The following is a 16,693-nucleotide window of genomic DNA, read 5'->3' on the forward strand; positions in this document are numbered from 1 at the left end:
TTTTTACTCCAAAAATCTTTATTGACCAGAGTCCAACATTTTCCGGTTTCAGTGAGTTTCAGAATTTGCTCTTGCAGCAACTCTGCGAACCTGAACGCAGATCCTGATAGAGCCAGAACACCAACTGTGGACTTTTATGGACTTTCCGTGTTCTGAAGCGACCCTGACACGTTCCAGAGCACATTTACCAAAGGAAAAGAAGAAAAGTGTTTCCTGCTGCCGGCTGCCTAAACAGAAACATGCAGACTCTCAGATGTCATAAATTCTCTTAATGACACGCGTGCTGACGTTCGCCATCAGACGCGTCGTCCTTCATGTGAAAACGTCAGTTTGGTGTTTCCACGTTGCAGGAGCGAGCGTGTGCGGGGATGAAGAATGGAGTGGTTTGAGGAAATCTGCAGGAACACAAATGATCAGGCAGCTGGAAGCTGAACTCACATCTGGAGGACCACACACACTAAAACTCACTTACAGGCCTCGTGAGGCCGGCTCACAGCACTTCCTGCTGCGGGGTCTTGGGACCCAAGTCCTGCATCTGCACGCTTCTTTCCCTCTCAGGGAATTTTAGTTTGAATTTGTCGTAAAGAAACCGAACATTTTCCTTTCTCCTCTCACGCCTCTGCATCAAAAGCTGCTCAATCACAAACTACAAACACCAGAGCCTCCTATTGGACAATCCAGAAACCAGCCGACCAATCAGAGGACACAACGCGAAGAAAACGAGCAGCGATGTTGCTGAGCAAGAGGTAGAGGTCAGAGGTCGCCGCCCGATCGGGACTTTTTAATTAAATTTGAACTGATTACGTTTCATTTAGTCATGCCGTTTGAGTCGAAGTCGCTTCTGTAGAATTGTTCTCCTTCTGATGGACGTAAAAGCGCTCGTACCTCGATCCCAACTTCAACCATTAGAGTATTCGCCAAAAGCAAAGCTAGAATTTCCTACAAATCCCGAACACATCTCCAGAAATACTGTGGAGCAAGTTCATGGAAACAGTTCAAATCAGCACATCTGAGAAACTAAAAGAAGAAAAACATATTTAGGGGCTTAAAAAAAAGTATCTTCACTTTCATCTATTCTTTGAGGAACTATAAAGGTAGTTGAGTTTATTTAAGTGTGAAGTTTGAGCATTTTGGAGCTTCAGCTTTAGGGTTAAAGCAAATAGACTTCACCTTCTGCTTAGAGAAGCAGCAAAATCGCTCTTTTCTGAAACGACTGATGGGGAACAATATAAAATTAAGGAAGTTTGATCTTAAAAATATATTTATAAAAATATAAATATACCATCTAAAAACCCAAAGATAGTACGCCACCAAGAAAATCGATCATCTGAACGACAATTTAAAAAACACCAAAAAGATTATTTGTCTGAATTTTTTTTTAAATATCTTTGCTTTTTTTTACTAAAAAAATTTTTGAATAAGCTTTTGCCCAAATGTCCATTATTTAGGTTTAAATGTGGACTTGAATTTAGCATTAATCCATGTATTTGGCTGAAATTTCTTCCCAAAAAAAAAAAAACAAGAAGTTGTGCTTCAAATGAGAACAGTTTCTTTTTCATTTAACTACAGACATATTTATTAGGGAATAAAAATAACTTTTTTGTCATTTTCTTTTGCTTCAAGGAACATCTTAACGTTTTGGGGAAATATCACCAAACCTTGAGTCACCAGGAGAACTGCTAAAACTCTGGTTCAACTTTACCTTCACAGTGATTAGTTTATTCAGACCTGGATGATGTTTCTGTGGGGTCTCTCTGATCTTACTGACCTAAAGAGCCTATTTGCCTGTTTTGGACCAAGTTCACTGTACATGCGCGCACTGGAAAAGGGGAGACCTCGTGGTGCCTGCGGGGTTAGTGTTTGCAGATCAGGAGGACGGATGTGTTTGTGGCTGTTCACGCGCCGCCGTGGCCCCCCGCTCCTCCTGCGTGACGCACACTTGTTTGTTTCTCAAAAACAGAAGTTCGACCTGCAGCAGCTCCGCGCGCTGCTCACAGTTGTTCTGCGCGCGCAACCAAACCAGGGAAAAGTTGGACCTGGTGGATCGATGCCCTCTGCGTAAAATGGCATCCTTCGAACGCGCGTCTCCCCCTCCCCGCTCGTCGCTCCGGGTCTTACCTGGGGTTGGAGCTGTTCCAGTAGACCGCGTACCGGTCGGAGATGAGGCGCTCGTCGGTCACGGCGGAGCAGAGTCGCAGCAGCAGGCCGAGCAGCAGCAGGAGCAGCGGCCGCCCGGAGCGCTCCATGTGCGGCGGCGCAGCGCGCTGCGTCCCGGCAAACATCCGAGTCGCTTGTCTTCAGCAAACAGAGCCGGAGCGCATCCAAAACGGTCCAGATCCGGCGCACGGCGCGCTCACGAGACACTTTGACTCACTTTGGATGCTCGGCGTTCACGGCCGTCATCGTCCCGCTCTCGCGCGCGGCCACAAACATGTCCAGAACCTCTTCTTCAGCAGCCGAGAGGCAGGACTTCTCACGGCTCCTCCACAGTCAGCGAGCAGGACCGGTTCCAAACTTTCATCCTTACTCAGTCCGAACCGGATCAGAACCGCGTGCGCACACGTGCGTCCTTTACGCACTGAGTCCGGATAGGACCTTCATTCAGTTTTTGCGTCTTCTGCTGCGTTGCGCGCGGCTCCTTGTGTCCAACTTTCACTGCTTTAATGTCCTCTCTCTCTCTCTAAACTTGCAGCTCGAACTGGACTCAGCCAAGCCGGGAGGCGGCGGTCCGGGTCGACCCGACCCAGCGCAGATTGGAACAAAGAAGAAAGTTGCAGGCGCAGCTGCTGGAGGAGCGTTTGGTTCGGTTACCGGCTCAGCTCCAAACTGCAGCTGCCGGTGCGTCCTAGTGGGCGGAGCCTGTGATTCACGGTGATTCCCTCTCTCAGCGTGAGTGTCCGAAAGTTTGTAGACAGCCTCCGTCCAGAACACCGGGAGAGAGTGACGCCAAAAGGTCCCTGGAGGACCCCTCTGGTGGACAAAACCTGTAGATCAGCAAAGAAAACGGATTGTATGCATTTTCCCACAATTATCTCTATTTATTTCTAACAAATGTTATCAAACTAAAGTAATAAGTGTGGTTATTTAAAGAACAATTCGGTTCCTAGTTCGGTTGTAAATCATTTTCTGCTTGTTCATGTTTCCACTTTAGGTTTTATGAGTCTCCCTGTTGTGCTTTGGTGTCTAGTAAACCTAAAAACACGTGAACTTTTGAATCCATCTCCGATTTCATGTCCGAGCTCTCCCCTATAAAGCCTGAACATTAGCCTCAGAGGAGGACACACAACCGAAGTTTAACACTTTACTGGAGTTTCTCCATCAATACAAAAAGTCCTGCAGAAGATACTCAGATGAACTGCTGCTCTCTTCTGGTTGGTAAGGAATGACACAAGAAACCACAGAGCATCTATTCAGGAAAGTTATTAGTACAAAAATAGTTTGTTTGTGCTGAAAAATGACATTAAATTGAGTGAAGAGGGTAAGGAGTGCCTGAAGGCTTTGATGGTAAGAGGCAGTGATCTGCACAACCTTAAAAAAAAACTCAACTTTTTCGTTTCCAACTGAACAGAATCGATCTTCGTGTCACATCACTTTTGATAGTTCCACAGCGACCGGCCAAAACAAACAAAGCAGCAAGTGGATCTAGTTTGAGGGATTTCTTTAAAACTTTGGGCAAAGTTTGAAAAAGATCATTACTTTATAAATTTAATATGTGTAGAACTTTGAACTGCAAGAGTCTAAAATATCTGTTTTCTTTAGTGTTTTTCACACTTTTTATCAGTAATTTTCACTCCAAAATCCTACTGCCAGGTGTCTTTAAAATGTCCTAAAGTAGTGACACAGCAGTTGTGACAACATATTGTACATTTTTGTTATCAGTCCTCATAATTTACAGCAACATTAGTGTTGCCACAAACTATTATTTCTGGAGTTGACTAATCACAGATTAATTTTTCGATTAGTCGGCTAATCGGATAACGGGTGAAATGGTTGTCAAACATCTTAACCAGCTTCTTTCCTTTATTTGTTTCTATAACAAGACCTAAATCAAATGTGGTCGGCATCTGAAACAAAAACATTAAATTTAGTATTTCTACATGTCTTGCAGAAAGACTTGACCTCTTTTGAGAGCAGATGTTCCCTTAAGTTGAGAGAAAAAAAATCTAGTCGACTATTAAATTAGTCGTCGACTATTTTAATACTCAACATAGTCATAACTAATCGACTAATCGTGGCAGCTCTATTCCACATATTTGGTAAGATTTTGCTGAAGGTAACATGGAGAGATAAACTAAAAAAAAGCTAAAGAAAATGTGCAAAAAGTAGAAAATGCATGCAACCTTGAAACAAAAAACTAACACTAAGCTTCCCCTAAAGAAATGAAATAATAACCTCCAATAAAACTCATTAATTGGGACAATTATGTGCAGTAACTATTAAAAAACATTATTATAATCCTCTCTTGAAAAGTTTGAATGTTTTTTGGTACTCTACAATTTTTACTTGGATTAAAACCTATTCAAATAACCCAAAAAGAATTGATGTCTTTATATATTTCATTGAAAAATAAGGTAAATATTTTTGCTGAGTGACCATAGTGGTCCCAGCCTGAGGGCTCGACTCCACTGCACATGCTCACTTGACTTATCAGTCCTGCAGCTTTCTGCAGACTCGTGTTCCCTCTAGAGGAGCCCGGATCTCTTTACTGGACTTCATGTAAACCTCAAGTAACCTTAGTGACAACACAGGGAGGTTTATTTTACATTTCTAAAAGAAAAAAAATCCCTCTTTCAACCCTGCATTCCTCAGGATGCGGCTGACACCAGAGTCGGGGTTCAGAATGACCCGCTGTGAGGAAAAGCGCCGGCCCAAAACCTTGAAAGCAGACGGCGTTATCAAATGTTTTGACTGTGGAGAGGCTCCCCCTGAGCATGCTATCTCTGGTTCCCACGGCGACAGGTGAAGCATCAGGACATTTTAGCTGTTTTATAAAAGCTTTTGTGAACTTTTGTAGGACTTCCTCAAAACGGTGGACAATTCTCCATAAAGTCTTTCGGTAAAGCAAGGGGGTCAAACTCCAGCCCTGGAGGGGGGCCGGTCCCCTCCTGGTTGTAGAGCTGTCCAAATCTACAATCCCAAAATCCAGCAGGATCACTAGATCGGCAAAAATAGACCACAATGCATTGCGTTTGAACAATTTGTCATTGGAAATCAAATGTATTTTAGGGGTTAGGAAGTAGTGAGGGAATTTAACATGTTTTTATTTGTGGGCATCCAAAAAAAAAAAAAAAAAAAAAGTGACAAACCGATGGGAGCGGTGAAGGTTTTGGGGCAGGAAGTTCTAGAGGAGAGGAACAGATCGACCAAAAGCCATAAGCCCCAAAGTGGGGAAAAAAAGAAGAGGATGGAAAAGAAAGAGAAGCTGAAGATGATCTGAGTGTGGGGAGGCTGATACGACTGAAGGAGTTCAGAGGGGAGGGGCCAAATTGTGCAGAGCTTTGAAAGAGAGGAGCAGAATCTTAAAATCCAGTGAAAATGGACTGAGAGAAGATGGGAGGGATGTGCAGAATGGAAAAAGTTCTCAAAAAACAGGTTTTTGGACAGATTCTACCAAATTAACACTTCTGAATATTTGTTTGTCTCTCTTTTACATACATTTTTTTTCAGAAATTTTTAAAATCATTGGTAGTTTGTTACTTTTTGTAAAGATATTTCTGTACAAATTCGCCTCAAAGATGTCCCTACGTGAGCAGAAGTTAATCACAGCAAATCTAAGACACTGAAGAAATAAAAAGTGTTATCTGCTGATATTTGACACGTTATTGTCTGAAAAGAGGGAATTTTTAAATACTATGATCCTCCAGCAGTCGGGTTTCTCCTCATGTGAAGCCACACGTGAGAAAGCAGCGGCACCTACTGACCACAGTAATCATGAGGGGCTTTCTGAGGAGATGATCAGGTTTGGTTGAAGCTCAGCTCTTAAGCTTCAGAAGGGATCCACAGAAGATAGAAAAAGGAGTATTTGAAATAAAAAAATGTAAAAGAAAAATAGTTTTTGTGAATTGTAACGTATTTATAAACTACTGCATGGAAGCAGGCAGGTTATTTATTCATATGTGTTTTGAACGTTCTCTTCATTTCTGTGGCTTTGAGTACAATAACTCTGGGGCTCTTGTTTGCAAAGTGAATTTTATCTATCAAAAATACTGAAAACATCATAAAAATCAGAAACAACATTAAACAGGAATGGACTTAGCATTACACAAAGGTAGGCGACTGCCTGGGCCCCCAACACTGTGGGGTCCCAAGCTGAACACTTAATAAAAATGTCTAAAATGAATTTTACACTCCTCAAATCATCATGAAATATGGACTCCTCCCCCCTTGAGTTCCAAACAGGAAGTGCCCGCTGGCTCCAAGAAGGTGAGATCCCATAGATTTCAATTGAGAAAAAACAGCTATTAATCAGTCATTATACTTGTCAGAATAACCATTATTGCTCTGATACTTTTTTAACATTCCTTTTTTTCTGATATTTTTTCTTTATTTAAAATGATTAATGTTATAAACCGACCAATCAGATCCCTCAGTAAAACTTTGAGGTCTCACATTGAACATTCGAAACGTTTGATTGACAGATTATTCCGAACTCACTTTCAAGAGAAAGAGGCGTGGCCTCCTAACAAGCTAATCCCTGATTGGTGACGGTGGTCACCATAGAAACAATGACTCAGACCATCTTCCAACACGGCGGTGCTCATACCGCGAAAAAATGGCGACTGAATTGAAGTCATTTTGTTGGAGTCAGCAGTGAACTATTTTTAATGGTAGATGTCAGTATCACCCAGTCCAGTTCTCATATACAGTCAATGGTCTGAACTTTGTTGTTTTGATGAAAAATATTGATTCTAACTTTGAACTGAAATCTGGCCAAAGACAAACTTTTTAGTAGCTGTTCAGTGCCAGGGATTTATCTATATTTATCTCAATGAATCAGATCATTCAAAATGAACCAATATCGACTATGAATCGTATCGGTATTTAGGGGGCTTTATGTAAAAAAAAAGATGACGTTTAAAAAGAAAATAAAGTGTCTGTAGAGCGTTTGGCCTCGTGCCACAGTCAGAATGAGACTTCGACCTTGATGAACTCTCGTTTCACGAAGACGGGCTCCTCTCTGAGGCTAAGGGGGGGGGTGCTTGGAAGCCGCTTCTCTGCCTTCCGATGCGGCGAGGAGTTTCCTGCTCGCATCCAGTGATTCAGCATTCATAAATATTTCAGAGAGTCAGCTTTGGAGGGAAAGCAGCAGAGGGGGGAAGAGGGCAGAGAGACAGAGGAATATGGATGAAACTTTAATTCTTGCTTTTAAAATAGACCTGCAGATTAATGGACTCGCACTATTAAACTTTCAGAGGCTGCCATGAATAAATGCAGAGAAAGTTGGCCGTTCGACATTCACTAACCATGTACACTAAGAGAGAGAGAGAGAGAACAGTAAAGGGGTGAAGGAGTTGCACAACAGGAAATAACATGACCTCAGCTGGAATTTTTTTGTAAGGAGACATCTGGTTCAGGTAACATTCACCTCCAGGACAGAACCCCCCCCCCCCCAAAGGTCTTGCAGTTCCACGTCTCACCACAAGAAGGCTTCTAAGTGTTGCCCATCAGCAGGGTTCCTTCCTGCTTTCCTCTTTTTGAACATTCTGCTGGGGATCAAGTCAAAGCTTGAGACGCTAAAGACCAACAGTAAAGGGGAAAAGCCCCCAGAAAAGTGTCATAAAGTAAATTTATTTTGAGCATTCTATTAAAAGAATAAAATGTGTCTTTGCTTTTCTTCTGTCTGACAAACAAAATAAAGCCAGTACCCCTCTGTCAATGACAAAACATTCACAGAGGTCACTTATATAACCTGAAAAGGACAATAATAATTGTGTTTATAACAAAAAAATAGCTGAATATTTATTAATACAACCGAACAAAGCAAGACAGGAATGATAACGCCCCAAACAGTTACGTGTTGTTGAACAACCTGCTATCAAACCATCTAACTGTCAATGGGACTTCTGCATCTGTCAACAGGTATTTGTGAGTGAACTGCTCCAGTCCTTTCAGTAAAAAGTTTGACACTTCTAAAACGCAATGCTGTCTAAGAATAATATGCACCTTGTCTGTTCACTCTCATCATCCGATCCATCACTCGTTCCTTAATCTGAAACTGCCTTAAAACAGTATGCATCCATCCATTCATCTTTATTAATGTTGGGTATGGACATTGAAAAGATTTTCTAATTCCATTCTCAATTCGCTTCAATTCTTTATCAATTTGACTCTTATTTAGAAACAAACCGTTCAATCAGCCTACAACTTTGAACAGGATACAAGTTAACTAGTAATGTGAACGTATAAAACCAACAATGAGGTCTAAAGAGAGACACATACGAAGTTAGAATTGTTGCTAAAGTATTCCTAGGGTATTGTTTTTGTTTTCCTAGCATGAATATCTTGCGTCTGATTGGTAGGTTCAAGCAGAGCTCCAAATGGGTGACAGTGAAAGGCTGATTTTTTGAGAAGCGAAAGAATTGTAACTTGTAACGGGTTTTCTCACTGGATAGATCAATGCGTGTACTTGTATGTGTGTGTGACGTTTTACACACAGACAAAGCATTTTTACAGACACACAACACTTTAGCAATAAATGTAGCTTCATAGACACAACTTGGGACTGTCAACTGGTGAAACAGGGCATCTTCCAGGACTCTGTAAAATCCACTTGTTGGGAATGGATCCAAAATGCTGCATTCATTTTAAAAGAATCCTGTGTTTTGAATGTGAATGTTTTTGGACATTTGAGGTGTGCAACGCCCCCCCCCTCCCGGTTAAAATATCTTATTTGTGAGTTTTGTAAGTCACTATGTTGTCATCTTTTTTGTTAAGTGTAAACCACAATTCCAAGCATTTCTGCCACTTAGGTGCCATATTTGCAGCTAAGCAACGTGCACAATGCAAACTGCACAAACCTCTTGATGATGCCATTAATGCCAACTGGAATTTACAAAGCAATTATTTGAAAAAATTACAAATGATTGCAAGGATTTGAAAAATTGGGGAACTGGTTCTCAATAAGAACTGGTCCTTGACTCCGATCCCTAATTATTAGATAGATACGTCAGGAGAAAAGCAGTTGGATGGTTCTGGCTGTAGCATACGCACATGAGAAACCAGGATTCACCTCCCACAAGTTGCAATGACCTAAATCCAGAGTAGGATCTTAGGTAAGAGCCTTCATGCTTTGTGTCATCCTATTCCTAACCCATAGAGTTCATCATGATTATTAACATTATTGGTCCTCCTTTTGCAGCTGTTACAGCTTCAGCTCTTCTGGGAAGGCTGTCCACAAGGTTGAGGAGTGTGTTTATAGGAATTTTTGACCATTCTTCTAAAAGCACATTGGTCAGGTCACACACTGATATTGGAGGAGAAGGCCTGGCTCTCAGTCTCCACTCTAATTCATCCTAAAGGTGTTCTATGGGGTTCAGATCTGGATTCTGTGCAGGCCAGTAAAGTTCATCCGTTCATGTCTTTATGGACCTTGCTTTGTGCACTGGACCACAGTCCTGTTGGAAGAAGAAGCGGCCACTCCAAACTGATCCCACAAGGAGTGGAGGATGGAATTGCCCAAAATGTTTCGTTATTAAGCATTCAAAGCTCCTTCCACTGGAACTAAAGGGCCTGAAAATAAGTCCACACCATCATTCCTCCTCCACCAAATGTCACACTTAGCACAACGCAGTCAGAAATGTACCGTTCTCCTGGCAACCTCCAAACCCAGACTGGTCCATCAGATTTCCAGATGGAAAAGCGTTGTTCATCTTTCCATAGAAGACATCTCCACTGCTCTAGAGTCCAGTAGTGGCGTGCTGTACACCACTACCTCTGACCCTTTGCATTGCACTTGGTGATGTGTGGTTTGGATGCAGCTGCTCGGCCATAGAAACCCATTCCATGAAGCTGTCTGTGTACTGTACTTTGGCTGATCTGAAGGTCACATGAAGGTTGGAGCTCTGTAGCCATCGACTGTGCAGAAAGTCAGTGACCCCTTTGACCTATGCTCTTCAGCATCCGCTGACCTCTCCATCAGTTTACATAGTCTACCACTTGGTGGCTGAGTTGCTGTTGTTCCCAAACTCTCACACTTTGTTCTGATAGAGCTGACAGTTGACTGTGGAATATTTGGGTCATTTCAAGACTGGATTTGTTGCACAGGTGGTATCCTATGACAGTTCCATGCTGGAATTCACTGAACTCCTGAGAGGGGAACATTCTTTCACTAATGTTTGTAAAAACAGTCTGCATGTCTGAGTGATTGATTTTATACACCTGTGGTCAGGCCAAGTGATTAGGACATCTGATTCTGATCATTTGGATGGACGAGACAATACTTTGGGTGACATAGTGTAGCTATAAAAGGGCCAAAATCTGGGTCTTTCTGTGCCAGTCCCCAACCAGGATAAAATACAGATTCATGTCAGGAAGGGAATCCATCTTAAAAATCTCTCCCAAACCATCTGAATTTGCTCTTATCGGCGACCGAGTTCCCCAGACCCCTGCGACAAAAGTGCACACCTGAGCAAATCAGTTAAAACCCAAATCTCTGTGGTGACCCTTGAGATATGCCAAAAGGTGAACCAAACTTTCCAAAACTCCTCAGAATGTGAGATGAGACCTCCAACCGTGCCGACCACAGCGTACACATCTCAACTGCATTCTTCATTACCAGAAAATTAATCTTTTAGCTTCTCTTTTGTCCTAAGTCTTATTGTTGAAGATGAAAGTTATTAGAAAGACTTTTTCCCTTGGTTCCAAATTTCCAAATTATTAGAGTAAAGTGTGCAACTTGCATTAACTGTAACTTCGTCGTAAGGTATCTACGACCTTTTTAACTGGGATAAAGCCCTCAAGCAGACCCTGGATGTACTGATGGCCCCAAAATGATAAGAACTGTATTTATTTTAGTCAATTTGACAATTTTAACAGATATTTCAGTCGCGTTTTAGCTGCAAAACCTCAAACTTTGTATGTAATTAAATTTAAAAAAAAATCCTGGAGAAGTCAGACTATGATCTACAGAGGAAAAAAGTCTCTCTCTAGTTTTGAATTGGCGGATAGTATTTTAGCTGCTTGTCAAACACACCTTGGAAGCTAAAAGCTGTTTAGAAGAAAATGGTGATCTCTAAACACAAGGTCGCATGAATAGTATGTCAAACACAATGGCAGAGTACTTTGCTGTTGTAATGTGAAAAGATTTTCCCAGTAGGGGTGAAATAGACTGCTGATTGACACCCCAATGGTGTATTTATTTGAACCCCTGTTGGTTTATTGACATTAATCTTTTTATTGTTGTTTTAAACTAATAATAAATAGTCCATGTGCCTGTGCCATAATGTGAGATTACATGGGATAATCCAGAGGCAGACACCCGGGGCTCCTGAATCCCTGCTCATCTTTTCGCACTTTTCTCTCCTGTTTAAACTATCAAAGTACAAACCTGGCAGAAAACATAGTCCAATATTAGCTGATTTATTTCTTCTAAAGATCCAATTTGCCCTTTACTTTGTCTTGTCTAATTGCTATTTTGGAACTTTGTTGAGTTAGATGAAGCAAACTTTGGTCATGGCGCCCTTCCCACTTCAGGCTTCATTTCCACCCTTCAAAATCTTTTGAATTATGCTAGGTATGATCTACCTAGTGTATATATGTCTATGCTGCAGCCCCAGTGCCCAAAACCAGGATATCCAAGCTCCATACATCCCCAAACTGAACAAAAAGCATCAGCTTCAGCTGTCTAGAGTTCACAAAGAGATGTTCCCTCTCATAGTGGGAGCAGATCATGCTGCACCCTGGAAAGGGAGACATGGGAGAAAGGATGAGGCTACAAAGGGAGGAAAAAGTGGAAAAAGTCCCTACCAGCTTGGCTCAAGTAAAAAAAGTGCATGATGGATAACGCTGAATGGTTATATATTAACCAGGCAAAAAATCTCAGAGAATTCTGAAGGAAGTTTAGAAGTGGGACGATGGAAGTTTGTTGTTCTGTTGAGTGCAGCCACTTTCCATTAAAAAAAGTCCAGATAAGCCACACCTTTGATCTTGAATTAAATCAAGCGTTAAACATACCCAAAAATGTCCACAGATCTCTTAACAAAATTACAAACAGAGCTGGGGGGTTGGGCTTGAAACCTGTGGGGTATCCCAGAGTTGGGATACCCCACAGGTTTCATCCGCTGACTATATATAGAAAACTGGACAGAGTGAGTGTGACGTCACCCGTAGAAAATGCCTTACCTCTCTCTGGCTCCAGTGAAATGAAGCCAATTCAGTTTACATTTTTCCATGATATGAACGTCACCATGTTGGAACCAGACGACAGTGATTGTTCCGAGTAGTCAACGTTTCTATGGGAACCCGTGTCGCCAAACATGACTGAGTTTGTTTTTATTCCACACCCCTTCCACTGAAAGCGGGATTGGGAGAATCTGTCAATCAAACTTTCGAGGGGGGTACCAGCAGGCACCACATACTTTTACTGAGGCATCTGATTGGTCAGTTTATAACTTGAAAAACTTGCGATGAAGAAAACATATGAAAAAAATAGGATTAACAAGAACAAGTTATAAAAATGTATTAGAGCAGTTATTCTGACAAATAAGGAGTAATTTTGATTTTGGCTTCTTGGAGGCAACAGGTAGTTCCTATTTGAAATGCAAGGAGGGGATCACTCAGTCCAGTTTGTAATATTTGGATGAACTCTCATTGGGCAATTTATATTTCTTGTTTTTTATCTAACAAATCTTGCTTTGTCAATGTTTAACATTGTTTTGTTTATTAAAAGTTAACTTAGAGGATTTTTTTTTATTATTTAATGTCTCCTTATTTTATGCATTTTTTTTATCTTTTTATTTTGTTTAATGGGATTTTTCTCCATCAGTGTCTTTCTTTTGGTTGTTTTCTATTTTGTCATTAGGCTCTGCAACAACTTTGTTACCTGTCAAAGTGTTGTTTTGTGTACTGTACAAAAACTCTTGCATTCTGTTTGAGGTTGTTGGGTTTTTTAGATATGTATTAATTGTGCATTTGTGTTGTTTTGTCAAAGAATTTCTGTTTTACTTTATGCTTGTGGGTAATTTCTGGTCTGCATCCTTAGGCTCCGGAGTCTCATGTGGTTCTATTATCCCTCCATTATTACTTTAATTTAGGAATCATAGTAATTTTGTAAATAAGAGGTACTTAATTAGAGTTCATTAAACTTAAAAAAAAATTAAGTTTATATATATGGCTGAGGTAAACAGTATAAAGCTTTCCTGTTTTCATGGGTTTATCAGCTGGAACTCTAATTTATGTCAAATGAACACTTGAAATAAATTAAACAGTTGGGCCTGAATCTATATTCCATTAAAGTTAATTTTTAATGGAATTATGAAAATCCAATGGACCTCTCCATTAAATTATTCTTTTATTAACTTTATATAAATATATATATATTCATTATATACTTTTCTAGAAGATCATAAATCAATGAATTCATGTTTAGGTTAACAGCAGTAGAAAGTAGGAAAAAGAAAATATTAGGGCTGACTAAAGTAAAAAAAAAAGACAGATTTATCTTGCATTGTTTATTCCTTTTCGTACAGATAAGCTTCACTGGGATGTCTTTTATTTTGAAAGGAAGTCATATGAGCCTCTGTCAAAAGTAAAATTATTTCACATTTGGAGAAAATGCGAGTTCCTTTTTTACTATAAAAGCAACAAAGTAATGAATGCAAAGCAGTATCACATTCGCCAAAAGAGTAATATAAGAAACTATAAGTTTGATTACAAAGAAATAGGTCTAAATGGATCTTCTTTGTGAAGTGTTGCTGCTTATCTAGTGTGTTTTTAATCAATTTGCTGGTTGGTTTTTGTGTTGTGATTGTTTTGTGCTATATCTTCAAACCCAGTTTTTGTTCAGTTCTCGTCTCACCTTGTGTCTCGTGGTTCCGTTGTCTTGCCGGTTCTTTGGTTCCAAGTAGAACCTCTGTGCTGGATCGGGACTCCAGCCGTGCATTTGTCCTTGCTGAAGGACAAGGGAGCATCTCTGCGGGGTTCCGACCTCTAAATCAGCCTCACAGACGACTTAATGGACTGTTGGCTGATTCGACCGTCAGCCTTTAATTGACCTGCAGCCTGTTTGTGTGTGTGCTCCTACACTTGTGAAAAATGTTTCTAAAAAATGAGTAAAATTAAAAAAAAAAAAAAGTAAACTTTAAACACCTAAAGTTGGATAGTCTTTGAAATTTGAGCATCAGAATCCTGTTGGGATTCATTTGAGTCTGTAAATGAAATAAATTAGTGAGGGAGTCCATGAGAGAAGTGTGTGTTTGTGTGTGTGTTTCAGCAGCTGCTGAAGTTTTCAGCAAAGCGGCAGAATTAAGGGGTTAATTATCACCCGGAGGACGAGCGGGAAGCTGGTAGGGCTGAAAATGGCCGATTATTCACGTCTCATCACACGTGGACAGAATTACCTGTCGGCTCCCCGCGGGAAGGCCTCCAATCACAGAAACACCAGGACAGCGCAACCTGAAAGGCGGGAGGAGGGGAGCGGCATCGGGGTGGTGCTGGAGGTGAAGGCGGCCAGTGAACCGAACGTTTGCATAATCTACCTTTTAGGCAGAAGCGCCGAAGCTGTCAGACGGATGCAAAGCAGCCAAGCTAGGCGGCCGCTTAAGCCTGTGATGGAGCTGTCAGCCGGACGGCCATTAGCTGCATGCTGGGCCTCTCCTCTTTTTTTTCTTTTTTTTTCGGCTCTCTGCCTAAAACGCCGTTTTCCGTCTCGTGCGCTCCCTCAAAAGTGTCAGAGCCGCGTGACTGCTCATTGAGCGGCTGCACACGACACGTACAGTGCGTTTGAGCGCGCGGCGGCTGGATTAGCCGTTTGACAGGGTGCTTGTGTTTGTTTGTGGCGGTCACTCGGCGGGGAACAGGCGCGCGGCGACTGAGGAGGAGGAGGAGGAGGAGGAAGAGATTGGCTCACAGGTAGTTAGCGGGCCGGCTGGTATGTTTGACTACAAGACGGAAGGCGGGAAGAATTAGCATTTAAAGTACTTGCCCACCAGGCATTAGCACACCTTGGTGAGCTCAGCCAATATGTTCCCTGCTGGCCCCAGAAAAGCCCCCAAACTATGAAAAAAAAAACTAAAATTATTCCTCCTCTGAGGAAGAAAAAGATTCAGTGAAGGAGCAACAGCAACATGACAGCTCAATAATACATTCATCACAAATGTCTGTCATTAGCTTCCCTGTTGTTAGCTTCCATTTAGGATTTATAATCTTGTCAAAACCAATAAAACAAAGTACTTTTACACTTTTTGCTATACAACATCCACTTTTGTGCTAATATTGTGTCTTCATGTGGTTTTGTGTCTTTGCGTTGCAGTTTAATTGTGATGCGTTCACATCGGCCCCACGTTCAAGCTTCGCTTTTAGCATATAGAGATCACACTGTCGCAAAGGCTGCCACAAACGGTTATTTTAACAGTCGACTAATCACTGGTTATTTTTTCCGATTAGTTAACTAATCAGGTCGTGCATAAACTGACACATCTTAACCATCATTAGACTAACTAAAAATAAAGACAATAGTTTATTAGACCTTTAATAAACCATGCAGCTTCTTTCCTTCATTAGTTCTTGCATTAAAACAAGATGAAATCAACGAGGTCGGCATCTAAAACAAATTAACTGTTTTTCACAAAAGATAAAGTTTTGGTCTCACTCACTCAAATATAACAAAAGTGCATTTTGTGCCGCTTGTTCACAACTGTTTTTTTAACTTTAGTACTCTGACAATTCCTAACTGTACAACGTTCTTGCTCGATGCATAAAGTTAGCATTTCTATGTGTCATACAGAAAGCCTTTATCTCTTTTGAGATCAGATGTTTCCTTCAGCAGAGACATTTTGCTCTGATGGGGTAGAGTTTGCAGGGATGCACAGGTGGCCTTGCCAGTGTGGGGAAACGCCCCTCATTTTTACTCCACCATTTTAGAGGATCGCTTTTTTTGCTCTCTGTTTGCGCTAATCTTAGCTTACCTAGACAATGATCTCCAGTGTTAATATACTCGGTCACAACGTGCTTCCCTCTCATGCATCACCGCAGTGCTGCCACTCAAGTTCTGCCTTGCAGATATTGCATTGGAAATGTTTTTATTTTATTTTTTTATGTTTCCCACATTTTCAAGCTCCATTGGCTCTTGTTATGGTCCCAGAGTCTTTCTAGAACTTCCTGTGACATCACTACTGATCTGGATTAGCACTACTGTGTAGCACTTCTACATGTGTCAAAGAGAATTGCAGCTGTGACATTAGAAAGCGTGCACCATAGTTTAGAGATATATTTTTTTAATTAAATAAAGAAACGACTAATTGACAATTACATTAGTCACTGACTATGTCAGTAGTCGATCAGTCGTCAACTAATCGGCTAATCGTGGCAACTTTAACTGTCGCTACCCGATACTAGCGCATAAATCTGTTGGAAGAGGCTTGGTGCAAAATGTCAAAGTGGTGCAAATCTCGTTGTAGTATAGTTAAGTGAAGTATCGCGAGATTGAAAGAGAGAGAGAGAAGACGAAGGAGGGAAAACGAGCAGGATGTGCTGAACT

The 16,693-nt window shown here is 41.2% G+C and overlaps 1 protein-coding gene across 1 annotated transcript in view; it reads right to left on the reverse strand.

Annotated features, from left to right (window-relative positions):
* The window catches only part of LOC112136825 (ephrin-A2), a 122,473-nt gene extending 106,870 nt beyond the window's left edge, over nt 1–15,603 (reverse strand). Inside the window, exons 1-2 of the mRNA XM_036214268.1 lie at nt 14,015–15,603; nt 2,119–2,984 (exon numbers count right to left, since the gene is read on the reverse strand). Of these exons, the coding sequence (XP_036070161.1) occupies nt 2,119–2,282 (164 nt within the window). The 5' untranslated portion in view covers nt 2,283–2,984; nt 14,015–15,603. The remainder of the gene's footprint in view (nt 1–2,118; nt 2,985–14,014) is intronic.
* Between the last annotated feature and the right edge of the window lie 1,090 nt (nt 15,604–16,693).

The sequence above is a fragment of the Oryzias melastigma genome, linkage group LG11, assembly GCF_002922805.2.
Source record: "Oryzias melastigma strain HK-1 linkage group LG11, ASM292280v2, whole genome shotgun sequence".
Taxonomy (NCBI): domain Eukaryota; kingdom Metazoa; phylum Chordata; class Actinopteri; order Beloniformes; family Adrianichthyidae; genus Oryzias; species Oryzias melastigma.